This window comes from Anomaloglossus baeobatrachus, chromosome 6, assembly GCF_048569485.1.
Source record: "Anomaloglossus baeobatrachus isolate aAnoBae1 chromosome 6, aAnoBae1.hap1, whole genome shotgun sequence".
Classification (NCBI taxonomy): domain Eukaryota; kingdom Metazoa; phylum Chordata; class Amphibia; order Anura; family Aromobatidae; genus Anomaloglossus; species Anomaloglossus baeobatrachus.
Genome location: NC_134358.1, coordinates 139,819,820 through 139,847,783, shown reverse-complemented (window position 1 = coordinate 139,847,783; position 27,964 = coordinate 139,819,820). Strand labels below are relative to the sequence as shown.

Sequence of the window (27,964 nt, the reverse complement as noted above, 5' to 3'; positions counted from 1 at the left end):
CTCCCTCCATCTTGGTTTTAAGCGCCAACACCACTCTCCTCAATGTTGATGTAGAGTGAGAGGGGTAGAAGAGTTTCAATTTCTAGACTGCTGGTAAGAGCAAAACCAGAGCACTGGTCTCATGAGGTGAAACTAGAGTGGAAGGGTACAAGTTGTTGCTTGAGTTCTTTTTCAGGAACGCGTCCTAAGCTGTTCCTGTGACAGAGGTTTGGGCAGTAACTGGGGTGTTCTTCTAGACTAGTGGATCCAATCATAGTAACTATTTTTGCAGGATATTCTATGGTGCCAGGTTGAAACTATTCACCAATTATGCTTCTGACAGAAGTTTCCTGGATGTGCCTCAGTAAAGAGTGGTTTAACCATTTAGTAAACATCAGGTCAATCATTTCCTTCAACATCTATCTACTTCTTCTTCTAATCAGTTTGTACCATAATATATGGAAAAGCTTGAAGCGGTTGTCCACTACTTGGATAACTCGTTCTCAATTACTGTATTCTGCCGTGTAAAATAGAACCAGCTGCACTCACCTCTGATGTTGGTGCCGGGTCTCCTGGGGCTCGTGTGAAAATGTTATGTGAGCCGCACAGCCAATCCACTTCTTTCGTACATAACTGACATCCAGAGGGGGTAACGGAGTAGTTTTGACATCTTCCAAATATTGCGTCAGATGGCAATGGGAGTCCAGCAGACCATTAGCAACTGCTAATTGGCTGATGGGCTCTTGTGACATAGCAATGTCATTGAAGACCTGGCACCAGCACTGTGGTGAGTACAGGCAGTGTTTTATTTTTCAAACTAAGAATATAGTAATTGAGAAGGTGTTGTCCGAGTCCCCTTTAATGCATTTACATATCACATATGTTGTCTTTGAGACCAATGACACTCATTAATTCTATGTGCGGCATCTCAGCAATGTCTAGGGCTTAAATAATGTACATTGAATAATCATTTCACATTTACCATTCAACAACAGATGCCAAGGATTGTAGCACAAGCTTGGTGCATCTTATAACAATCTTCTTTTCTGTGCCAGGAATTTCATTGAAGAATCGATATGGTAGCTTTCAAAGGTGTATGGACACAGTCATTCTGGAAAGCTGTATCTGGAGAATTTGTTGCAACTCTCATTTTTGTCTTCCTTGGTCTTGGTTCAACAGTCAAATGGGGAACAGAAAACCCTCAACAAATAGATCTAGTACAAATATCACTGTGCTTTGGACTTGGCATTGCTACAATGGTGCACTGTTTTGGACACATCAGTGGTGCTCATATAAATCCAGCTGTAACTATTGCGCTTCTGTGCACAAGGAACATAACACTTGCCAAGGCAATATTTTACATCTTTGCTCAATGTCTTGGAGCATTACTGGGCGCTGGACTACTCTATCTTTTAACACCACCAAGTCTTATTGGAAACTTAGGTGTGACAATGGTAAATATGTAATGATTAGTATACACAATAATTTCTTAAATATGTTTAATATTACAAACATAAAAGTATTTCTGAAGTCTGATCATTCTTTAAAGATCCTAAATTTTATCTTGAAATAAAAATAATAAATAATAATAAAAAATGTCATAATTTCAGCCAAATCTTTATTGTAGTCACTTCAATGCCGCCATTCCATATTTTTCCCACCTTAATGATAGATTTTGCGGAAAATAGCCACTATGCCCAATATCAAATAAGAGCTTGAGAACAATAAATCATATGTTGCATGTAAAACCAAATTTTTATTTGCTCAAATTACATCTTTTTGAGCAGGTTTACATACGGCATAAATCCAGCCTGTAAATCCATTCTTGTTAACATAGATTGCAACTTTTTATGCATCATAATGATTGCAATATATTTGTATTTGCTCTAATTACTTTCAAAAATAATTGCAATCATAAATACTTCATACGTGAAGAATTAAACTCCGTGTGCACATAGGCAGAATATGGTAATGTGTATTAAGAAATAGAAATAATGAAATAATGAATGCAGGGAACTCCTAAGAATGAATTATCACTATTGAATGCTTTTAATAAAATTTGATAAAATATGGCCCAACACCTTATCACAACTTTAATTATAATATAACACCTCAATTAAGAAACTACAGGATCGTGATCTGCTTTGACATAAGTATTAGTGATGAGCGAGTACTAAAAAGCTCGGGTGCTCGAAGCTCGGGCCGAGCCTCCCAAGATACTCGTGTACTCGGCCCGAGCAACGAGCCCAATGTTATCCTATGGGAGACCCGAGTATTTTTGTGAAATGACCTCCCGGCAGCATGGAGAAACCCTAAAAATGTCACAAAAGTCTCAGAAGAGTGCTCAAATGACATGGCAACAGCATGGGGAAGACCCCTTGAAGCATTTATCACTCAAAAGTCACAGCTGTGAACAATTTTGTCCGCGTTTTACGCCATTTTTACGGACTCACCAGAAAACCTTCCAAAATGACCCCAAAATGATTTTTCATGGCGGAAATGTTAAGGGCACATACCCAATAGTGAGATAGAGCTGGTGTATGTTACTTTTTGAGATCAATACATGAAAGATTTTACGTGAAAACATTGTGTGGCACTCCGATGTCCCTGAGAAGAGACGTACATGAAGGCCTCTTGAGTCTAATGTGCCCATTTTGAGGAAGTGAGTCTTTGTAGTATTTTCCTTTGCCAGGGCAGTCCTAAATTGTGAGGTTCACCAATGCCCCTGCATACAGACGTGCATGAGGGCCTCAAAACATTAAGTGTCCATTGTCAGGAAGTGGGTGTATTATAGTATAGCCCTTAGGCAGGGCAGCCAAAAATTGGGAGGCTCCACATTGTCCCTGGGTAGAGACGTGCATGATGGCCTTTAAACCTGAAGTGCCCATTGTAAGGAAGTGGGTCTATTTCAGTATAGCCCTTTGCCAGGGCAGCCAAAAATTGGGAGGCTCCACATTGTCCCTGGGTAGAGACGTGCATGAGGGCCTCAAAACATTAAGTGTCCATTGTCAGGAAGTGGGTGTATTATAGTATAGCCCTTAGGCAGGGCAGCCAAAAATTGGGAGGCTCCACATTGTCCCTGGGTAGAGACGTGCATGATGGCCTTTAAACCTGAAGTGCCCATTGTAAGGAAGTGGGTCTATTTCAGTATAGCCCTTTGCCAGGGCAGCCAAAAATTGGGAGGCTCCACATTGTCCCTGGGTAGAGACGTGCATGATGGCCTTTAAACCTGAAGTGCCCATTGTAACGAAGTGGGTCTATTTCAGTATAGCCCTTTGCCAGGGCAGCCAAAAATTGGGAGGCTCCACATTGTCCCTGGGTAGAGACGTGCATGAGGGCCTCAAAACATTAAGTGTCCATTTTAAGGAAGTGGGTGTATTTCAGTATAGCCCTTAGGCAGGGCAGCCAAAAATTGGGAGGCTCCACATTGTCCCTGGATAGAGACGTGCATGATGGCCTTTAAACCTGAAGTGCCCATTGTAAGGAAGTGGGTCTATTTCAGTATAGCCCTTTGCCAGGGCAGCCAAAAATTGGGAGGCTCCACATTGTCCCTGGGTAGAGACGTGCATGAGGGCCTCAAAACATTAAGTGTCCATTGTCAGGAAGTGGGTGTATTATAGTATAGCCCTTAGGCAGGGCAGCCAAAAATTGGGAGGCTCCACATTGTCCCTGGGTAGAGACGTGCATGAGGGCCTCAAAACATTAAGTGTCCATTTTAAGGAAGTGGGTGTATTTCAGTATAGCCCTTAGGCAGGGCAGCCAAAAATTGGGAGGCTCCACATTGTCCCTGGATAGAGACGTGCATGATGGCCTTTAAACCTGAAGTGCCCATTGTAAGGAAGTGGGTCTATTTCAGTATAGCCCTTTGCCAGGGCAGCCAAAAATTGGGAGGCTCCACATTGTCCCTGGGTAGAGACGTGCATGAGGGCCTCAAAACATTAAGTGTCCATTGTCAGGAAGTGGGTGTATTATAGTATAGCCCTTAGGCAGGGCAGCCAAAAATTGGGAGGCTCCACATTGTCCCTGGGTAGAGACGTGCATGATGGCCTTTAAACCTGAAGTGCCCATTGTAAGGAAGTGGGTCTATTTCAGTATAGCCCTTTGCCAGGGCAGCCAAAAATTGGGAGGCTCCACATTGTCCCTGGGTAGAGACGTGCATGAGGGCCTCAAAACATTAAGTGTCCATTGTCAGGAAGTGGGTGTATTATAGTATAGCCCTTAGGCAGGGCAGCCAAAAATTGGGAGGCTCCACATTGTCCCTGGGTAGAGACGTGCATGATGGCCTTTAAACCTGAAGTGCCCATTGTAAGGAAGTGGGTCTATTTCAGTATAGCCCTTTGCCAGGGCAGCCAAAAATTGGGAGGCTCCACATTGTCCCTGGGTAGAGACGTGCATGATGGCCTTTAAACCTGAAGTGCCCATTGTAAGGAAGTGGGTCTATTTCAGTATAGCCCTTTGCCAGGGCAGCCAAAAATTGGGAGGCTCCACATTGTCCCTGGGTAGAGACGTGCATGAGGGCCTCAAAACATTAAGTGTCCATTGTCAGGAAGTGGGTGTATTATAGTATAGCCCTTAGGCAGGGCAGCCAAAAATTGGGAGGCTCCACATTGTCCCTGGGTAGAGACGTGCATGATGGCCTTTAAACCTGAAGTGCCCATTGTAAGGAAGTGGGTCTATTTCAGTATAGCCCTTTGCCAGGGCAGCCAAAAATTGGGAGGCTCCACATTGTCCCTGGGTAGAGACGTGCATGATGGCCTTTAAACCTGAAGTGCCCATTGTAACGAAGTGGGTCTATTTCAGTATAGCCCTTTGCCAGGGCAGCCAAAAATTGGGAGGCTCCACATTGTCCCTGGGTAGAGACGTGCATGAGGGCCTCAAAACATTAAGTGTCCATTTTAAGGAAGTGGGTGTATTTCAGTATAGCCCTTAGGCAGGGCAGCCAAAAATTGGGAGGCTCCACATTGTCCCTGGATAGAGACGTGCATGATGGCCTTTAAACCTGAAGTGCCCATTGTAAGGAAGTGGGTCTATTTCAGTATAGCCCTTTGCCAGGGCAGCCAAAAATTGGGAGGCTCCACATTGTCCCTGGGTAGAGACGTGCATGAGGGCCTCAAAACATTAAGTGTCCATTGTCAGGAAATGGGTGTATTATAGTATAGCCCTTAGGCAGGGCAGCCAAAAATTGGGAGGCTCCACATTGTCCCTGGGTAGAGACGTGCATGAGGGCCTCAAAACATTAAGTGTCCATTTTAAGGAAGTGGGTGTATTATAGTATAGCCCTTAGGCAGGGCAGCCAAAAATTGGGAGGCTACACGTTGTCCCTGGGTAGAGACGTGCATGAGGGCCTCAAAACATTAAGTGTCCATTTTAAGGAAGTGGGTGTATTTCAGTATAGCCCTTAGGCAGGGCAGCCAAAAATTGGGAGGCTACACGTTGTCCCTGGGTAGAGACGTGCATGAGGGCCTCAAAACATTGTTCCCATTGCAAAGGAGCGGGTCTCCTGTCGTTGTAATGTCCATTCTGCAAAGAATGGGCGAAAAAATTTACCACTGGGGGTATACCTGAAACAAAGACCTAACTATTGTAACGGTCATCATGATGGCGCATGAGGAGAAGGAGGAGCAGTCCAGCGATTATCCAAAGTCGAGAAGTGTACCCATGGGTGAGTGGAGGTACATGGCAAACTTTAAATTCCGCTCTCATTTGCTGGTGGTGTGGTGAAGTCTGGCCCAATCCAACCCTTGTTCATCTTTATCAGAGTCAGCCTGTCAGCATTTTCAGTTGACAGGCGGGTGCGTTTATCTGTAATGATTCCACCTGCGGCACTAAAAACACGCTCTGACAAAACGCTAGCAGCAGGGCAGGCCAGGACTTCCAAGGCGTAGAGAGCCAATTCATGCCACGTGTCCAGCTTGGATACCCAATAATTGTAAGGCACAGAGGAATGTCGGAGTACAGTTGTTCGATCTGCAAGGTACTCCTTCAGCATCTGGGCAAACTTAGGATTTCTTGTGGCACTACCCCGCACCTCAGGGGCTGTGGTACGTGAGGGGCTGAGAAAACTGTCCCACATCTTAAAGACTGTTCCCCTACCTCTGGCGGATTGGACTTGTGCCTCTCTCGGCTGTACGCCTCGGTTGTCCACTGATTCCTGACCTATGCCGCTAGCGTTTTGTGAGGGGAATGCTTTGCCTACTTCCGTGAGTATGGCCTTCCGAAACTGCTGCATTTTGGTTGACCTCTCCTCCACGGGAATAAGAGACAAAAAGTTCTCCTTGTAGCGTGGGTCTAACAGTGTTACCAACCAGTAATGATTGTCGGCCAAGATGTTCTTAACGCGAGGGTCACGAGACAGGCAGCTTACCATAAAGTCAGCCATGTGCGCCAGACTCTTAACAGCCAGGACTTCAGTAGCCTGACCAACAAGATGACTGAACATGCTGTCCTCCTCCTCCTCCTCCTCCTCCTCCTCCTCCTCCTCATCTACCCTGTCCTCTGGCCAGCCACGCTGAATCGAGGATATGACTGGTGTGCATGTCATATCCTCAATTTGGCCGGAGAGTTGCTCCATGTCTTCATCCTCCTCCTCGTCATAGTCCTCCACTGCACGTTGTGATGAGACGAGGCTGGGCTGTGTGTTATCACCCACACCCACTACTGTTTCTTGCTGCAACTCATCGCGCTCCGCCTGCAATGCATCATGTTTGTTTTTCAGCAGGGACCGTTTTAGAAGGCAGAGTAGCGGTATGGTGACGCTAATAATGGCGTCATCACCACTCACCATCTTGGTGGAGTCCTCAAAGTTTTGGAGGATGGTACATAGGTCTGACATCCATCTCCACTCCTCAGGTGTTATGTGTGGAGTTTGACCCATTTCCTGACGGCTTAGGTGATGCAGGTACTCAACAACTGCCCTCTTCTGCTCACATATCCTGACCAACATGTGCAGAGTTGAATTCCAACGCGTGGGGACATCACACACCAGTCTGTGAGCCGGAAGATGCAAACGGCGCTGAAAGCCGGCAAGGCCGGCTGAAGCAGTAGGTGACTTTCGAAAATGTGCAGACAGGCGGCGAACTTTTACCAGCAGATCAGACAGCTCTGGGTATGACTTTATAAACCGCTGAACCACGAGGTTGAGCACATGGGCCACGCATGGAACATGTGTCAGCTGGCCTCGCCTCAAAGCCGCCACCAGGTTCCGGCCATTGTCACAAACGACCTTTCCTGGCTTTAGGTTCAGAGGTGTGAGCCAGTGATCTGCCTGCTGTTTCAGAGCTGTCCACAGCTCTTCTGCATTGTGGGGTTTGTCACCTATGCAGATTAGCTTCAGCACAGCCTGTTGCCGCTTCGCCGAGGCAGTGCTGCAGTGCTTCCAGCTTGTGACTGGTGTGGAGGGCACAGTGGATGAGGATGCGCAGGAGGAGGAGGAGGCTGAAGAGCATGACATTCCGGAGCTGTAGAGTGTGGGTGAAACACTGACTGAGGTAGGGCCTGCAAACCTTGGTGTGGGAAGGACGTGTTGCGTCCCTCGCTCAGACTGGGTCCCAGCTTCCACAATATTAACCCAGTGTGCCGTCAACGAGATGTAGCGGCCTTGCCCACAAGCACTTGTCCACGTGTCTGTGGTTAGGTGGACCTTGGGTGAAACAGCGTTGTTCAGGGCACGTGTGATGTTTTGTGACACGTGGTTATGCAACGCGGGGACGGCACACCGGGAGAAATAGTGGCGGCTGGGGACCGAGTAACGTGGGACAGCTGCCGCCATCAGGTCACGGAATGCTTCTGTCTCCACCAGCCTAAAAGGCAACATTTCCAGCGCAAGCAGTCGCGAAATGTTAGCATTTAGAACTGTGGCATGTGGGGTGTTGGCAGTGTATTTGCGCCTGCGTTCAAAGGTTTGCTGAATGGATAACTGAACGCTGCGCTGGGACAAGGACGTGCTTGATGATGGTGTTCTTTCTGCGTAGGCAACTGTAGGTGCAGGAGTGGAGGAGGCTTGTTCGCAGGCAGCATGGACAGAGGATTGGCTCGCATGCACAACCAGCGAAGACGTAGCAGTGACATCAGCAAGCACTGCTCCTCGACTCTGTTGTACTTCCCACAAAGTCGGGTGCTTGGCTGACATGTGCCTGATCATGCTGGTGGTGGTCAGGCTGCTAGTTTTGGTACCCCTGCTGATGCTGGCACGGCAGGTGTTGCAAATGGCCTTTTTTGAATCATCTGGATCCAACTTAAAAAACTGCCAGACTCGTGAAGACCTAACATTTGGACAGGCACCTTGTGTCGTCGTGTTGTTCCGGGGAACGGTTGCCTGACTTCTGCCTGGGGCCACCACCCTGCTTCTTACTGCCTGTTGTGATGCTACGCCTCCCTCCCCCTGTGCACTGCTGTCCTCGCTCTGCATATCCTCCTGCCAGGTTGGGTCAGTTACTGGATCATCCACCACGTCGTCTTCCTCTTCCGCACCCTGCTCCTCCTCCTGACTTGCTGACAATTGTGTCTCATCATCGTCCACCACTTGTTGAGACACGTTGCCAACTTCGTGAGAACGTGGCTGCTCAAATATTTGGCCATCTGTACAGACGATCTCCTCATGACCCACTTCAATATGAGCTGGCGAGAGGCCAGAATGTGTGAATGGAAACGTGAACAGCTCTTCCGAGTGTCCAAGTGTGGGATCATTAATGTCCGAGGAGGACGTGTACTCAGCCTGGTGGTAGGAAGGAGGATCAGGTTCAGAAATGTGCGGTGCAGTATCACGGCTACTGACACTTGACCGTGTGGAAGACAGAGTGTTTGTGGTGGTGCCAATCTGACTGGAAGCATTATCCGCTATCCAACTAACAACCTGTTGACACTGGTCTTGGTTCAAGAGCGGTGTACTGCTGCGGTCCCCAAGAATTTGGGACAGGACGTGCGAGCGACTAGATGTGGCCCTTTGTTGTGGCGAAATTAGAGCTTGCCCACGACCTCGGCCTCTGCCTGCACCACCATCACGTCCACTTCCTTGTTCCTTGCCAATGCCCTTGCGCATTTTGCAATGCTGTGCACTGCTGACGTGTATATTCACTACTTGTGCGTTATATCAAAGTTTCTGGAAATTGCACACAAGTGCACCTGTACGCTGCCACCGACAGGCACACACGTGCGGTTTTAAAAACCAAGCACGGACGCAATAATAACCTAACACAGGTTTTAGGAGCAAAAATTAAGAACTCTGACACTATCAGCCACTGCTGACTGACGTGTATTATACACTACACTTGTGCGTTATATAATAGTTTGGTAAACGCACACCAGTGCACCTGTACGCTGCCACCAACAGGCACACACGTGCGGTTTTAAAAACCAAGCACGGACGCAATAATAACCTAACACAGGTTTTAGGAGCAAAAATTAAGAACTCTGACACTATCAGCCACTGCTGACTGACGTGTATTATACACTACACTTGTGCGTTATATAATAGTTTGGTAAACGCACACCAGTGCACCTGTACGCTGCCACCAACAGGCACACACGTGCGGTTTTAAAAACCAAGCACGGACGCAATAATAACCTAACACAGGTTTTAGGAGCAAAAATTAAGAACTCTGACACTATCAGCCACTGCTGACTGACGTGTATTATACACTACACTTGTGCGTTATATAATAGTTTGGTAAACGCACACCAGTGCACCTGTACGCTGCCACCAACAGGCACACACGTGCGGTTTTAAAAACCAAGCACGGACGCAATAGTAACCTACTAACAGGTTTTTTTGGGGAGCGACAATTACAGTACAGACAAGTCAGACACTATCTGGACTGTTTTACACTGTGTACACCAGCCCCAGATATGAAGGCTGGTATACGGTCACCACTACCCTGCCTGCCTGCCTGTATACTGCTACAATAGTCCTGACAAGGACTCTTTTGGTCACTAGCCTGTATTCAGACCTGGCTATACCCTGCCTGTATATAGCAACAATAGTCCTGAGAAGGACTCTGCTACTGTACTCCGACCTGGCTATACCCTGCCTGCCTGTATACAACTAGAATAGTCCTGAGAAGGACTTTTGGTCACACTGTTTGCAGCCCTGCAACTGAAAAAGCTATAAAGGGCCGCAAAGCTTTCCCTGAATCAGCGACACTCTCCCTACACTCACTGTCAGAATAGCTGTGAGCAGAGCACAGCGCGCCGGCCGATATAAAGGCTCGGTGACGCTGTGCAGGCCGGCCAATCACTGCAATTCCACAACTAACAGGGCTGTGGCATTGCAGTGGTCTGCCAGCCAATCCCTGCATGAGGGCTGGCTCTCAAAAGAGCGCCAACATGCAGAAATGAAGACCACGAGTAAAGCACGAGTATCGCGAGATTACTCGGTCCCCGCCGAGCAGCCCGAGTACAGTGATACTCGTGCGAGTACCGAGTAGTGACAAGCATGCTCGCTCATCACTAATAAGTATATTTACTTACCCCATAGAAATACTTACGGTACTTGTTGGGTGTTTTCATTATTTCAAGCATGTTTTCTTAAAATATTTGCAATGTTTTGACCTTACCATCTTTGCCATCAGATAAATGAAAGGCTCTCAATTGGTCATGGACTCTTAATTGAAATCATCATTACATTCCAGTTAGTTTTTACAATTTGTGCAAGTTGTGATCCCAAGACCAAGGACAAATCTTCAGCACTTGCGATTGGAATTTCTGTTGTAATTGGACATTTATTTGCAGTAAGTTGAACTAATAATATATTTTTATTATTTTTTAAATTTTTTATCTAAAATGACATATATGGTGTTAATTCAGTTATAGAACTGATGAAGAGGTCAGCATATCATTTGTAATTCTAATTCTGACACTTATTTTTACAGGCATATTTTGAAAGGGTTTCTCACTAATTTTTTGATACATTTTGTCTTCAGATACAGTATGACTTTAAAGGATATAGTTATATTGAAGCATTTCAGTTTTTGGCTTTTTGTAATATTTTTAATGCCTGTAGAATTTTTGCAAAAACACAATTTACTCTAGATATGTTTTTTTTTTCAAAAGAGTTTACAAAATATTGTTCACAATATCAAGAAGAATTCATCTACAAAATGTCACAATATAAAAAATCACCATTGAAAACATGGTTGCACATTCATCAAACAGGTTTCGCTGGAAATCTGGTGTAAACAGTTTGAAATGTTGTCATTTCTGAGGGGCTACGTGTTGCTGCATAAAAATTTTGTGACTTTTTTTGCTATTTTACATCGACTTCTTATTTTTGGTTGTGGGCAGGGCTAGCTCAATTTGGCGGGATTTAGCAGGAGAGACGTGGCCGAGAATAAACAACAAGTTCATAATAATACAAAAGTGGTGTACAGTGCTACAGATGAACTTTAGTGTCAAGGCCACGTCTCACTAAGCAACATCGCTAGCAACATCGCTGCTGAGGCACGACTTTTGTGACGTAGCAGCGATGTTGCTAGCGATGCTGCTGTGTGTGACATCCAGCAACAACCTGGTCCCTGCTGTGAGGTTGTTGGTTGTTGCTGAATGTCCTGGACCATTTTTTAGTTGTTGCTCTCCTGCTGTGAAGCACACATCGCTGTATATGACAGCGAGAGAGCAACAACTGAATGTGCAGTGAGCAGGGAGCCGGCTTCTGCGGACGCTGGTAACCAATGTAAATATCGGGTAACAAAGAAGCCCTTTCCTTGGTTACCCAATATTTACTTTCGTTACCAGCGTCTGCCGCTCTCACGCTGTCAGTGCCTGCTCCCGGCTCCCTGCACACATAGCCAGACTACACATCGGATAATTAACCCAATGTGTACTCTGGCTAGGAGTGCAGGGAGCCAGTGCTAAGCGGTGTGCGCTGGTAATCAAGGTAAATATCGGGTTGGTTACCCGATATTTACCTTAGTTACCAAGCGCAGCATCGTTTCCACGTGTCGCTGCTGGCTGGGGGCTGGTCACTGGTTGCTGGTGAGATCTGCCTGTGTGACAGCTCACCAGCAACCCATGTAGCGACGCTCCAGCGATCCCTGCCAGGTCAGGTTGCTGGTGGGATCGCTGGAGCGTCGCTTAGTGTGACGGTACCTTTAGACAACAGAAAATTCTTAATGCTGTAGTACAATAGCTGAAAGATGCACCAGATTCTTAATGAATTTGGTTCATTCTACTCCAGCATGCCGTTTATCAATATTGGTTTGTATACTGCAAGTGTTGATGAATCAGGGCCACAGGGTTTTCTACATTTTTTTAAAATAATGAAAAAAGTGTGTAGAAAACTCTGGATTGTTAAGGCAGCTGTCCACCACATTGTCAACCAGTTCCAATGGTCTCTTCTCACAATGACAAATTATTTTGTTTATGTGTTATAATGATTAACATAAAATAGCTATGGTTCTACTGAACACTGGGTAATTGAACCACTTAATCCAAATAGAGGACATGAACAATGACAATTATTGTAAGCAGTGTCCTCCAGGACACAGTGGGACAGTGTGGTGATGGCGCGGCTGCCATGCTTCTGAAGCTCTACCTGCCTGTGACAGACCAATGGCCCCACAATTGTGAAATTAAATTATTCAGCAATTAGCCACCATGGACACATGCTGCCAGCCACACCATCTGGACCTACCCTTATGTTTATAGTGGATCCCTATTGATGTTGCTTTTATTTTCAGATAAACTACACTGGAGCGAGCATGAACCCAGCAAGATCCCTTGGTCCAGCTGTCATTATCTGGAAGTGGGACAACCACTGGGTAATTATTTAGATCCCTCCAACCTAAATGGTTATTATAAAATGTTACTGTGATATTGGGAAAAATTTGTCCAATGGCAAATTGAAAATTTATTTTGCTATAAAATTCTTCAAAAGTTTTAGATTTTCTTGAGCATACCTCAAATCTAAATGCATATAATCTATCCTTTAATAATAGGCTAGATTATAAGCATTTTTACTTCCTCACTATCCTATATTGATCTCATTTTCATATTTTACATACCTCAGATCTAATATAAATCATTAATTAATAAACTACCGTATTTTTCCAAAAGTAAGATAGGGTCTTATATTATTTTCATTTCCAAAAAAATAACTAAGGCGTATTATTGGGGCAGGGCTTTTTTTTCCATGAACAACAATCTCACATTTATGCTTCAATTTACCTTAAAGGTGTAAGACCAGCTCCAGCTTGAAGGTGTATGGCCAGCTTTAGGGTTAGTAACCTTAACCCTAACCTACATTCACAGATGCTGGTACAGTGTCAGTGTCTCTTTTGGTAACACTGGCACTCTCAAAACGCTTTGCATGGACTTGTACTCTCAAAACACTTTGTATGGCAGTGGCACTCTTCTTTATGCGGCCGGGAGGGGGCAGAAGGCGGGAGTCTGGAGCGGAACTCGGGAATGGTGGTTGTGATGTCACACGTGGTTGCTTCTGTGGGAGCGAGCATGGCTGGCTGGGACTCTGGAGCAGCTGCCAAGCCCACACCATAGCACAGTAGCGGCCAGGGGGTGGGACCCAGGAGGCAGCATTTGGGAGGCAGGACTCAGGAACAGCAGCCAAGCAAACATCACAGCGCAGTAGCGGCCAGGAGACGGGAACAAGGAGACAACACTCAGGAGGCGGGATTTGGTGAGCAGATTTTACCCTGCCGTGGTGGGAGGAAGCAGCAGGGCAGTTTGGGAGCTACATTATGCCTATTCCAGTGCCTCCAGCGTTAGGTTTTATCTCTGTGATGTCAGTTGCATAACTGAATGCTGGAGGCACTGACTCACAAGGGCTTATTTTTGGAGTAGGGCTTATATTTAAAGCCTACTGCAAAAATCTCTAAAAATCAAGCTAGGGCTTATTTTTGAGTGAGGGCTTATTTTTGGAAAAACAGGGTATCTCATACATACACTTTAGAGGATTGTAAATAGAAAATATATAGCTTATGGAAAAAAAGAAGAAGGTAAGTCACCTTTATGCTAGTCTGACAAGATCAGCCAAGGCTACAAGACAAACACCTAGGCTTTTCAAGTCTATATCTTTGGTGAACTAAAGAAAGGAAATATTCAGCTCACCCCTCTTCACTCCAGGATCACACCACCGATGCATGGAAAACGCCCTGGCCCGGGCGGAAAGGCACATTCAGCAAGAAGAAAAATCCAGCATCGCGTAGAGGACATGTGTAGATAAAACTATGAAAGTTTTATTGAATCCAGTAAAATCGTAGACACATAGGGGAACACAGGGACACAGGGTGAAACAGGTACTATCCTACCCGTTTCAACCTTACGGTCTTTCCATGAATAAGACCGCAAGGTCGAAACACATATGATAGTACCTGTTTCACCCTGTGTTCCCCTATGTGTCTATGATTTTACTGGATGCAATAAACTTTCATAGTTTTATCTACACATTTCCTCTACGCAATGCTGGATTTTTCTTCTTGCTGACTATATCTTTGGTGGACCTCCTCTGAGATCCTATCCTATGGGCCCATTGGGCTTAAACACTTTATGTTATGAAGAATGAACCCCTTCATGACCCATGACGGATATATCCATCATAGATCGTGTGAGGTTAATCTCTGCCCCCTGCCGTGGGCAGGTCGCGGCGATCCGCGCACATATCAGCTGTTTTCAACAGCTGACATATGTGCCTGCATGTTACGAGTGGAATCGCATTCCACCCGCAACTTTTAACCCCTTACATCTCTCTGCCAAAGCCTGGCAGCGAAATTTATATGCACGCGGCCATTACTTTCACTTAACGCCGCCCCCCACGGGAAGTCACGTGCATGATCACATGACTTTCGGTGGTTGCCATGGTAGCACAGGGTCATGTGCTGACGCCTGTAGCTAACATGAGTCACTTTCTCTCAGTGACGGCAAAGTGACGGCAAAGTGCCAGCACGGAGAGTAAATCAGCATATCTGCAGATCTTGGCTCTGTAGCTAAGATCTACAGATAGGGCAGAGTGACCAGATTGTTGATCTATATAGCCCCCTAGGGGGACTAGTAAAATAAACAAAAAAAGTAAAAAAACGTTTTACAAAATAAAAAAAACAAAAAACCCCTAAAAGTTCAAATCACCCCCCTTTCACCCCATTGAAAATTAAAGGGTTAAAAAAATAAAAAATATACACAGATTTGGTATTGCCGCATTCAGAAACACCTGATCTATCAAAATATAAAATCAATGAATCTGATCAGTAAACGGCGTAGCGGCAAAAAAATTCTAAACGCCAAAATTACATTTTTTGCAAGTCTTGCCCAAAATGCAATAACAGGCGATCAAAACTTAGCATTTGCACAAAAATGAAACCATTAGAAATGTCAGCTCGAGATGCAAAAAATAAACCATCACTGAGCCATAGATCCCAAAAAATGAGAACGCTATGGGTTTCGGAAAATAGCGCAAAACGTGCGCCACTTTTATTGGACAAACTTGTGAATTTTTTTAATCCCTTAGAAACAAGTAAACCTATACATATTTGGTGTCTACAAACTTACACCGACCTCAGGCATCACAATGACACATCAATTTTACCATATAGTGAACACGGTGAATAAAATATCCCAAAAACTATTGTGCCATTACACTTTTTTTTGCAGTTTTTCAACACTTGGAATTTTTTTGCTGTTTTCCAGTACACTATATGGTAAAACTTATGGTTTCATTTAAAAGTACAACTTGTCCCGCAAAAAACAAGCCCTCATATGGCAAGATTGACAGAAAAATAAGTTACGGCTCTCGGAAGAAGGGGAGCAAAAACCCCCCCCCCGCAAAAACGGAAAACGCCCGGGGGCTGAAGGGGTTAATACTACAAAAGACTTGATATTCATGGTTGAAACCTGTATGTTTTTTTATCTATTTTGTACAAAATACCTAAGTAAGCACTTTAAAACTAAACCTCCAAATGGAACCAGAAAAATAAAAACACTATAGGGAAAAAGATATGCTTTTGTTGATTAATCAAAACATAGCAATTTTCCCCGAATAACTTTAGAATATTTCAGTGTGGAAGTTATGCTTGCGTTATGCTGCTCTAAGATTACATAGAAAAAAACGAGTGGCTTTAAAAGTCCGGATCCGCAAGGTTTCAAACTTACCCGAGTGCCGGGCCCGGGATTCTAGGTGTTGATCCGGAAACTTTGGAAATAAAGAATAATAAAGGAAATTAAAGAAAATAAGAATGAAGCAAGCGCTTCACACTTACCGAGGTTCCGGAGCAGCTGTACACTGTTCCCACGGCCACTAATTCTTCTTCCAGGGCCACTTACAGTATTTGCCTCATGCATATGCACTGCTTTCCACGCCCACCAGCATCTGTGATTAGTTGCAGTCAGACGCGCCCCCAGCCTCTGTGATAGCGTTTGCCTACAACCAATCACAGGCACTGACTGCAGGGTCTATATTGTACAGTAAAAATAAATAGATAAAATATCCAGCACAGATAAAGCATACAGCTACAGGCTGCAGCCCACAGCCGTGCACTTATCTTGTTGTATCAAAATAGGAGGTACCACATGTGACTTTTTTAAAATTATTTAAATTAATATTTTTTAAAAACAGCATGCGGTCCCCAACAAATTTTGATACCCAGCGATGATAAAGCCTGACAGCTGGGGACTGGTATTTTCAGGCAGACGAGACCCATGCTTATTGGGCCACTCACCACCCAGCCTAAAAATTAATCAATTGAAATAAAAGAGGTGGACCATTGATAAGCTAAAGATTGATTACTATCACACCAGGATATAGACTAGACTACTGCAATATTCAGACCTTTAGGCTATGTGCCCACGCTGCGGATTTACCGCGGATTTTGCCGCGGATTTGCCGCGGATTTGCCACGGATTTCCCGAAAATCTGCAGCAGCGGCACTTCCAAGCCATTTCAATGGCATTTTGGAAATGCTGTGTCCATGCTGCGGATTTTTCCGCTGCGGATTTGCCGCGGATTTTGATCCGGAAAAATCTGCAGCATGTCAATTGTTTGGTGCAGATTTGGTGCGGATTTTGGGTTTTGAATGGGGAAAAAAAAAAAAAAATCCGCATCAAAATCCGCGGCAAATCCGCGGTAAATCCGCGGCAAATCCGCGGCAAATCCGTGGGTGCGGATTTGCCGCGAAAGTCGCGGATTTTCAGGCAGAAAAGTCCGCAGGTACATTCTACCGTGGACACATAGCCTTATTGAGACAGTTATGACTCCTCTAACAGATGTAGTGCTATAATTGTGGTAACTTGGTTTTGTTAATTCCTGTTCCTTTTGTAATATAGTACAACTTTGAGGGAAGAGGTGATAGAGGAGAACTGTCTCAATACAGTGAGAATCATTGACTATCCCAAGCTTACAATCTTCCTGTATCCCCTAATACACAGCGCTAAGTGTCTCATCACTATCAGTCATTGCCATCAGTCATCAGGGACTTGACATTGCAATGTAAAGATATATACAGTGCCTACAAGTAGTATTCAACCTCCTGCAGATTTAGCAGGTTTACACATTCGGAATTAACTTGGCATTGTGACATTTGGACTGTAGATCAGCCTGGAAGTGTGAAATGCACTGCAGCAAAAAAGAATGTTATTTCTTTTTTTATTTTTTTTAAATTGTGAAAAGTTTATTCAGAGGGTCATTTATTATTCAACCCCTCAAACCACAAGAATTCTGTTTGGTTCCCCTAAAGTATTAAGAAGTATTTCAGGCACAAAGAACAATGAGCTTCACATGTTTGGATTAATTATCTCTTTTTCCAGCCTTTTCTGACTAATTAAGACCCTCCCCAAACTTGTGAACAGCACTCATACTTGGTCAACATGGGAAAGACAAAGGAGCATTCCAAGGCCATCAGAGACAAGATCGTGGAGGGTCACAAGGCTGGCAAGGGGTACAAAACCCTTTCCAAGGAGTTGGGCCTACCTGTCTCCACTGTTGGGAGCATCATCCGGAAGTGGAAGGCTTATGGAACTACTGTTAGCCTTCCACGGCCTGGACAGCCTTTGAAAGTTTCCACCCGTGCCGAGGCCAGGCTTGTCTGAAGAGTCAAGGCTAACCCAAGGACAACAACGAAGGAGCTCCGGGAAGATCTCATGGCAGTGGGGACATTGATTTCAGTCAATACCATAATTAACGTACTCCACCGCAATGGTCTCCATTCCAGACGAGCCCGTAAGGTACCTTTACTTTCAAAGCGTCATGTCAAGGCTCGTCTACAGTTTGCTCATGATCACTTGGAGGACTCTGAGACAGACTGGTTCAAGGTTCTCTGGTCTGATGAGACCAAGATCGAGATCTTTGGTGCCAACCACACACGTGACGTTTGGAGACTGGATGGCACTGCATACGACCCCAAGAATACCATCCCTACAGTCAAGCATGGTGGTGGCAGCATCATGCTGTGGGGCTGTTTCTCAGCCAAGGGGCCTGGCCATCTGGTCCGCATCCATGGGAAGATGGATAGCACGGCCTACCTGGAGATTTTGGCCAAGGACCTCCGCTCATCCATCAAGGATCTTAAGATGGGTCGTCATTTCATCTTCCAACAAGACAACGACCCAAAGCACACAGCCAAGAAAACCAAGGCCTGGTTCAAGAGGGAAAAAATCAAGGTGTTGCAGTGGCCTAGTCAGTCTCCTGACCTTAACCCAATTGAAAACTTGTGGAAGGAGCTCAAGATTAAAGTCCACATGAGACACCCAAAGAACCTAGATAACTTGGAGAAGATCTGCATGGAGGAGTGGGCCAAGATAACTCCAGAGACCTGTGCCGGCCTGATCAGGTCTTATAAAAGACGATTATTAGCTGTAATTGCAAACAAGGGTTATTCCACAAAATATTAAACCTAGGGGTTGAATAATAATTGACCCACACTTTTATGTTGAAAATTTATTAAAATTTAACTGAGCAACATAACTTGTTGGTTTGTAAGATTTATGCATCTGTTAATAAATCCTGCTCTTGTTTGAAGTTTGCAGCCTCTAACTTATTTGCATCTTATCAAACCTGCTAAATCTGCAAGGGGTTGAAGACTACTTGTAGGCACTGTATATAGAAATCAGTGCAGTATTAGGCTGTGTGCACACGTTGCGTTTTTTACCGTGGAAATGCTGCGTTTAGAACCGCAGCGTTTCAGTGGCAAATTGCATGCGTTCAGCTTTCCCAGCAAAGTGTATGAGAAAGCCGAAAAATCAGTGCACACGCTGCATTTCTAAACGCAGCGTTTTGTATGCCAAAAATCGGTGCGGAAAGAAAAGCAGCATGTCACTTCTTTTGTGCGGTGTGGCTGCGTTCTCCACCCCATTGAAATCAATGATGCGGGTCAGAACGCAGCTACACCGCAGTGAGCTGCTTTTTTGTTGCGGTCCGCGGGCTTTGTCGGCATACAGAATGCAGGCATTTACCTGGAAGTGAGGTCAAGAGGTTTCCTGTTGACCTCACTTCCTGGCAAAGTCCTGGAAAGCCCCCGGTGTCGCCACAGTGCCCGCCCCGACCCCCGACCCCCCTCCCGAAAATCCAACATGGCCGCGCGCATAGTAGCGCACCGGCCGCAACCTACTCCTATGATTTCTGTCGCATGTGCCTTGAGACATGCGACAGAAAAATGCCCCCCAGGCCCTGCCAGGTCACCCCCTATTTCCCCGGTATTCCCCCTTACCTGTCCGGTCGCAGCACTGATCCCCCGCGGCCCCCTCCTCCTTCACAGCAGACGCCGGTCAGTGCGGTCACATGAGCAGAGCAGCTGACAGCCAGCACTGTGTTCAGAGACGCTGGCTGGCTGCTCGCGCTCTGCAGCTGTGACCCGGGGAGAGTGGGTGCAGATTTTTGGCACCTACTCTCCTCAAATGGAGGGTCTGCCCTCCTAGAAAATGGGGGATACGTTCCCTGAACGTGCCCCCATATTCTAGAAGGTCCAGAGCCGACGTGGGACGTCCAAATGGATTTCTGCGGAGCCATTTTTTTCAAATTTTTTGATTAAATTGGAGAACAAGGGAATGATTTGGGGAGTGTTTTTTCTAATAAAAAATTTTTTGTCATTTTTTTTTGCTTTTGTTTACTGTCAATTAGTTATGTCTGGTATCTGATAGACGCCGTGACATCACTAATTGCTGGGCTTGATGCCAGGTGACATTACACATCTGGTATCAACCCCATTTATTACCCCGTTTGCCAACGCACCAGGGCGCGGGATGAGTTGGGGCGAAGCGCCAGGATTGGCGCATCTAATGGATGCGCCACTTCTGGGGCGGCTGTGGCCTGCTATTTTTAGGCTGGGAAGAGTCCAATAACCATGGCTCTTCCCACCCTGAGAATACCAGACCCCAGCTGTCAGCTTCACCTTGGCTGGTGATCTAATTTGGGGGATCCCACGTTATTTTTTTTTTAATTTTTATTTATAAATAAAAAAAAAAGCCTGGGGAGCCCTCCAAATTGATCACCAGACAAGATGAAGCTGCCAGCTGTGGTTTGCAGGCTACAGCTGTCTGCTTTACCCTGACTGGCTATCAAAAATAGGGGGGACCCCACGCCATTTTTTTCATTTTTTTTTTATAAATACTAAGCTGTGACATGGTGCACGAAGTTTATTTCAACTTTTCCAAAATTCAAATGGTGCTCCTTCCATTCCAAGCCCTCCCATTTATCCAAACAGAATGTGGAGAAGGAAATGACATCACAGGTTTTTTTTTCCAAAGGTCTCTGTTCAACCAACTTTATTAACACTGACAAGTCTTAAAAAACGCACCTAAAAAAACGCATGGAAAACGCATGAAAAACGCATGCGTTTTCGATGCGTTTTTCTCAAAAAGCATTGTTTACAATTCTCCCCTCTGCCAGAGGGTGTGTTTTTTTCCGCGCTGAAAAAAAAGCAACGTGTGCACATAGCCTTAAGCCCGCTACACACGCTTCAATATATCTCACAATCCGTCGTTGGGGTCAAGTTGTAAGTGACGCACATCCGGCATCGTTTGTGAGGTATCTGCGTGTGACAGCTACTTGCGATCAGGATTGAACGCAAAACCGTTGATCGCAAACACATCGTATCATTCTCTAGAATTGAGCGTTTTGTTGCACGAACCTAGTGAATTGTAACGTGTGACATCCCTCATACGATTTCGGTGTCTGATGCTATGTGCGCAGGTGTGCGCTCTGCACCGCAGCTTATAAAAGGTCTGCTTCAGAGCGCAGCTGAAAAGCTGCGTTCTGAAGCGCCTCACAATGTCTGTCATTCACTAATCTCTGTCAGTCGGTCACTATCTCTGTCCCTCACTCTCTGTCCATGTCAGTCTATCCCCCTCTCTCATATACTCACCGATCCCCGTTCCCCGGCGCTGCACGGCGTTCACACTGCTCCGGCGGCTTTTACTGTTTTGAAAAAGCCGGCCGCCCATTAAACAATCTCGTATTCCCTGCTATCCCCGCCCACCGGCGCCTATGATTGGTTACAGTGAGGCACGCCCCCCATGCTGAGTGACAGGTGTCACACTGCACCCAATCACAGCAGCCGGTGGGCGTGTCTATACTGTGTAGTGAAATAAATAATTAAATAATTAAAAAAAACGGCGTGCGGTTCCCCCCAATTTTAATACCAGCCAGATAAAGCCATACGGCTGAAGGCTGGTATTCTCAGGATGGGGAGCTCCACGTTATGGGGAGCCCCCCAGCCTAACAATATCAGCCAACAGCCGCCCAGAATTGCCGCATACATTATATGCGACAGTTCTGGGACTGTACCCGGCTCTTCCCGATTTACCCTGGTGCGTTGGTAAATCGGGGTAATAAGGAGTTATTGGCAGCCCATAGCTGCCAATAAGTCCTAGATTAATCATGTCAGGCGTCTATGAGACACCCTCCATGATTAATCTGTAAATTACAGTAAATAAACACACACACACCGGAAAAAATCCTTTATTAGAAATAAAAAACACAAACATATACCCTGGTTCACCACTTTAATCAGCCCCAAAAAGCCCTCCATGTCCGGCGTAATCCAGGATGCTCCAGCGTCGCTTCCAGCGCTGCTGCATGGAGGTGACCGGAGCTGCAGCAGACACAGCCGCTCCAGTCACCTCCACGCAGGTAATGAAGACAGCCGCGCGATCAGCTGCTGTCACTGAGGTTACCCGCTGTCACTGGATCCAGCGGTGGCCGCGGGTAACCTCAGTGACAGCAGCTGATCGCGCTACTCACCTCAGTTGCTGCGTGGAGGTGATAGGAGCGGCGGTGAGTAGCGCGATCAGCTGAGCTGTCACTGAGGTTACCCGCGGCCACCGCTGGATCCAGTGACAGCGGGTAACCTCAGTGACAGCAGCTGATCGCGCGGCTGTGTTCATTAGCCGCGTGGAGGTGACCGGAGCGGCTGTGTCTGCTGCAGCTCCGGTGACCTCCATGCAGCAGCGCTGGAAGCGACGCTGGAGCATCCTGGATTACGCCGGACATGGAGGGCTTTTTGGGGCTGATTAAACTGGTGAACCAGGGTATATGTTTGTGTTTTTTATTTCTAATAAAGGATTTTTTCGGGTGTGTGTGTTTATTTACTGTAATTTACAGATTAATCATGGAGGGTGTCTCATAGACGCCTGACATGATTAATCTAGGACTTATTGGCAGCTATGGGCTGCCAATAACTCCTTATTACCCCGATTTACCAACGCACCAGGGTAAATCGGGAAGAGCCGGGTACAGTCCCAGAACTGTCGCATATAATGTATGCGGCAATTCTGGGCGGCTGTTGGCTGATATTGTTAGGCTGGGGGGCTCCCCATAACGTGGAGCTCCCCATCCTGAGAATACCAGCCTTCAGCCGTATGGCTTTATCTGGCTGGTTTTAAAATTGGGGGGAACCGCACGCCGTTTTTTTTAATTATTTAATTATTTATTTCACTACACAGTATAGACACGCCCACCGGCTGCTGTGATTGGGTGCAGTGTGACACCTGTCACTCAGCGTGGGGGGCGTGTCTCACTGTAACCAATCACAGGCGCCGGTGGGCGTGGAAAGCAGGGAATACGAGATTGTTTAATGGGCGGCCGGCTTTTTCAAAACAGTAAAAGCCGCCGGAGCAGTGTGAACGCCGTGCAGCGCCGGGGATCGGGGATTGGTGAGTATGAGAGAGGGCTGCTAACTTCAGTCACTTAGGAGATTAGCGGTCACCGGTGAGTCCTTCACTGGTGACCGCTAATCAGGGCGCGACACAGACAGAGCCGCAGCATGACAATGAAGTCGGGTGAAGTTCACCCGAGTTCATTCTGACAGTGCGGCTCTGTCTGTGTCTGCTGTCATCTGCCATTCAGCTCTGCTGCATGGCTGTCTGTGTCTGCTGTTAGCGGCCATGTAGCAGAGCTGAATGGCAGATGACATAGTAAAAACACATCCCTACACATTACACACGCTTGGCAAGTCAATAAATAAAAAAAAAAAAAAGGTGCCCAATGCATACGTCACAGAGCACATGATCTAAAGGATCGCACACAAAATTGACCAATTTAACATAGACTACTAACGCTCGTGTGACAGCAAATGAACGACCAACGTGAAATCTCATAAGATCCCGTATGCAACCTGGGCGTGTCACATCGCAAATGCGATTGTACAACTAATTGCAACGTGTAAAGTGGGCTTTAGGCCTCATTCAGACTTTTTTTTCATACAACAAAAAGCCATCAAATTTTCAGTGTTTTTTTCTTTTAATCTACTTTGTATGTGTGTCTGTTCTGTGTGTTTTGTTTTTGACATCAGTTTGTTATCTTCATAGATGTGAACGTGTGATTTTGATCAGTGAATTGGATGTCTCTATATTCTCAGACACTTTATCAGACACTAGGTCCACAAAAAACGTGGACATTTGAATAACTCTTTAGACTATGATGGATAATTGTTCAATATATGAAAAGCACAGTTAGAGTTCATGAATTATGGACATCTGAATAAGGCCCATGCTACATTCTAGGCTACAATGAGTCTTTGATTGTTGGAGAGGTTACTTGTGTTTTTTTCATTGTATTTTTTACATGCTTTTTTATTGTGTTTTTTAACCCTACATTTTTTTTATATATTTTTAAATAAAATTGCTTTGTGTTTGATATTTTCTGGTGTTTGGTTTTGACAAAACTTTATTGTGTGAATTAAATGTTTTTGTAGTGCAGTCTGCAGAGCATCTAAAGCAATAGTAAGGGAAAAATGTCCACATAAAACCCAGATAACTCATAAAAGAAATTGACATGTTGATTACAAACCCGCAGTTTATTTTGCATAAATAAAGCACAGTGGCCTTGAGATTTCTCTAAATCCATCCACTTTACTGGAACTGTAAGACACTATGTGTTTTGAACAGCAAAGATATGTATAGTCAAAAACACTCCAGTAACTCCTTGTGGGATCTTAATCTTATTCTGCAGCAATGAATATCTGGTTTGGCATAGATGCTGGCTGGCATCTACACTTAGCTGCAGCCGGCATCTACACTTACCTGTAGCGATCTGTGCACACGGTGTGACATTGGCCTTTTAGTCTGATGGGCAGCCAGTAGTGGAAAGTTGGCTGCCTATGGTCTGTAATGTGTTGGCTCAGATCAGAAGTGTAGTAGACTAAATAGAAGAATGGTCTTAGAGGTTGCTAAACTATCAAGCATTTACACTGATAAGCAATAGGGTAGCAATGTTTTGAACTTTTGATTTTCAGACTCCATCTCTCACCATTCACTACAGCTTTGAGTATGAGACTACCGTCATTTTACACACAATCATCTTGGCTATCTCATACATAAATTTGACTTCCCACTACTTAGCATGTGATTTGTTATGCAGATTCTTGTCATATCACTGCATTGTATCTGTTAAGCTCTTAAAAACCTACATTTTAATTTTTCTTATTTTGTAAACCCACTTTTGTCTTTCAACAAGGCCTGAAGCCTTCTGGGTATTCTCTCGATAAGATTCAAGGATGTGTTTTCTGAAATCCCAGGTCTCTTCTGCACAGTCCCAATCTTGGTGCATACTGGTCAACTCACTTGGTCATGTATACAGCTTTTTCATTAACTCTGGCCACAAGTGTTTGATTGGGTTGAGATCTGGGGACAGTGGGGGCCAATCCAGCACCTTTACTTCATTGTCACTGAACCATTTTTTTACCAATCTTGACTGATCCTTTGAGTCATGATCCTGCTGGAACACTATGTCATATGTTATCTTGTAGGATACTCACATATACTGGTGCATCTCAATAAATTAGAATATCAAAAAGTTGATTTATTTCAGTGATTCAATACAAAAATGGAAAATGCGTATATTATATAGAGTAATTACAAACAGTGATTTATTTCAAGTGTTTACTTTTGTTAATGTTGATGATTTTGGCTTACAGCCAATGAAAACCCAAAAGTCATTATCTCTGAAAATTAGAATATTATCTAAGACAAACTGAAAAAAATATTTTAAACTTATAAATGTTGGCCTACTGAAAAGTCTGTACAGTAAATGCACTCAATACTTGGTTAGGGTTCCTTTTGTATAAATTACTGCAATGACATGGAGGCTATCAGCCTGTGGCACTGCTAAGGTGTTATGTAAGCCCAGGTTGCTTTGATAGTAGCCTTCAGCTTGTCTGCATTATTGGGTCTGGTGTCTTTCATCTTCTTCTTGACAATACCCCATAGATTCTCAATGGCGTTTAGGTCAGGCGAGTTCGCTGGCCAATTAAGCACAGTGATACTGTGGTTATTAAACCAGATATTGGTACTTTTGGCAATGTGGACAGGTGCCAAGTCCTGCCGGAAAATGAAACTTTCATCTCCAAAAAGCCTGTCGGCAGAAGGAAACATGAGGTGCTCTAAAATTTCCTGGTAGATGGCTGCGCTGACTTTGGTCTTGATAAAACACAGTGGACCTAAACCAGCAGATGACATGGCTCCCCAAACCATCACTAATCACTATCACTAATGCACATCACCATCACTAATTGTGGAAGCTTCACACTAGACCTTAAGCAGCTTGGACTGTGTGCCTCTCCACTCTTCCTCTAGACTCTGGGACCTCGATTTCCAAATATATTGCAAAATTTACTTTCATCTAAAAACAACACCTTGGACCACTGAGAAACAGTCCAGTTCTTTTTCTCCTTGGCCCAGGTAAGATGCTTTTGGCGTTGTCTATTGGTCATGAGTGGCTTAGCATAAGGAATGCGACAGTTGTAGCCCATGTCCTGGATACATCAACAGTCCACTCCTTGTGAATCTTCCTAAATTTTTTAATGGACTTTTCTTATCAGTCCTACAAGGCTGCAGTTATCCCTATTGCTTGTGCTTTTTCTACCACACTTTTTTCTTACACTCAACTTTCCATTAATATGCTTGGATACAGCACTTTGTGAACAGTCAGCTTCTTTATCAATGACCTTTTGTGGCTTACTCTCCTTGTGGAGTTTGTCAATGACTGCCATCTGGACATCTGTTGAGTCAGCAGTCTTCCCCATGATTGTGTAGCCTACTGAGACAGACTAAGGGACCATTTTAAATGCTTAGGAAGCCTTTGCCTATTATCACTCTGTTTGTAATGACTTTATATATATATTTCCCTTTTTGTATTGAATTACTGAAATAAATTAACTTCTTGATGATATTCTAATTTATTGAGATGCACTTGTAGCTAAGCAATGAGACCATCGATCCTGGTCAAGTATTCAGTGCATTTGGCTGTGAAAATCCAAAATCCCCTGTTTCCAATGTTCTACCGTCCACTTTTCGTATTTCTTTGGAAACTCGAGCAGACACGTCTTTTGACGATATTGAATTTGTGGCTTCTTCACCTTTCTACGGGCCACCATTTTAGACTTGTGTAATGTATATTGCGTTGTGCTTGCACGGACATCTGGGATTCACTATTACGAAGCATACGAGCCGCCTCCACTGTTGTGTTTGTTGTGCCAGGACTGATAGACCTTGTGATGAGCCAACTTGTTGACGCCAATATTTTGCCTGGTCGTCCACTGTTTGGCTTTTAAATGGATGGACGGACTTCATTTTGTAGTCTTTCAACTGTCATAGCACCCACACGATGCTGTTTGGTAATATTCTTGGCTGGGAGACAACAATTCATGATGCTGTTTCTCTTTTCTCATTCATGGCTGCGTATCAATTCAAACCAGTGAAGTTTTGCTTGGAAATCAACCTAAAAAACATTGAGCTATAACGTAATGTGACAACAGGTTGTATTTTGTAGTATACGGGAAAAAAAATTTTTTCAAACACCAGGATCCCAACATTAACATAACAGTAACTTAAGAAGAATTTGCATAACTAATCATACTGTATGCTAAATAGTTGCAAGTCAAACTTATGTGTGAGATAACCAAAATGATTATCTATAAAATGTAAGTAGTCTCACATTCGAAGCTGCAGTGGATGGTGATATGTGCAGCCTGAAAGTCAAAAGTTCAGAACATTGTTACACTTTTGCTTGTCAATGTATGCCTTATATGAAGTTTGAAGCAAGGGAAAATGTATTTTATTTGTTTTTTCTACTGTGCTATTAAAAGTGAAAAAAAAACCACAGGACTTCTCAGCCATGTATTATATATCCCTAGGATATTAATGATAATGATCATTTTTTGTATTTTTTATTTGATTTCATGTAGATTTACTGGATAGGACCAATTATTGGAGCAATTTGTGCTAGTGCCGCCTATGATTATATATATTGCCCTAATATTGAACTGAAGCAACATTTAAAGAAAGCTCTTCAAAGGGCTAAACAGAAAACAAAAGGAAAATACATTGAAGTGGATGACATAAGAAGCCATGATGACAATGAAGAATTAATCCTTAAGACAGGTCCCATCCATGTTATCGACATTGACCAAAGAGAAGGGAAGAAGGAAAAAGACTCTGAAAGTGAAATATTATCCACTGTATGAAGTAGAGGGATATTTTTTTTTCCCAAATGAAGGAAAAACTGAGATATGACAAATACTGTATACTTTAATTATGATTCCTGATGACAAGCCATAAT

At 44.6% G+C, this 27,964-nt stretch overlaps 1 protein-coding gene across 1 annotated transcript; it reads left to right on the top strand.

Moving 5' to 3' along the window:
- The first annotated feature begins 1,055 nt into the window (after nt 1–1,055).
- LOC142244149 (aquaporin-4-like) lies at nt 1,056–27,964 on the top strand. The gene is made up of 4 exons (XM_075316351.1): nt 1,056–1,433; nt 10,545–10,703; nt 12,651–12,731; nt 27,591–27,964. Exons 1-4 carry the CDS (start codon nt 1,056–1,058, stop codon nt 27,867–27,869), a joined length of 897 nt encoding a protein of 298 aa, XP_075172466.1. The 3' UTR covers nt 27,870–27,964.

Coding starts and splice junctions, on each gene's coding strand:
- LOC142244149 (XM_075316351.1), top strand. CDS start 1,056: ATGGTAGCTTTCAAAGGTGTATGGACACAGTCATTCTGGAAAGCTGTA. Junction 1,434..10,544: donor GAAACTTAGGTGTGACAATG/GTAAATATGTAA, acceptor CTTTGCCATCAG/ATAAATGAAAGGCTCTCAAT. Junction 12,732..27,590: donor GGAAGTGGGACAACCACTGG/GTAATTATTTAG, acceptor GATTTCATGTAG/ATTTACTGGATAGGACCAAT.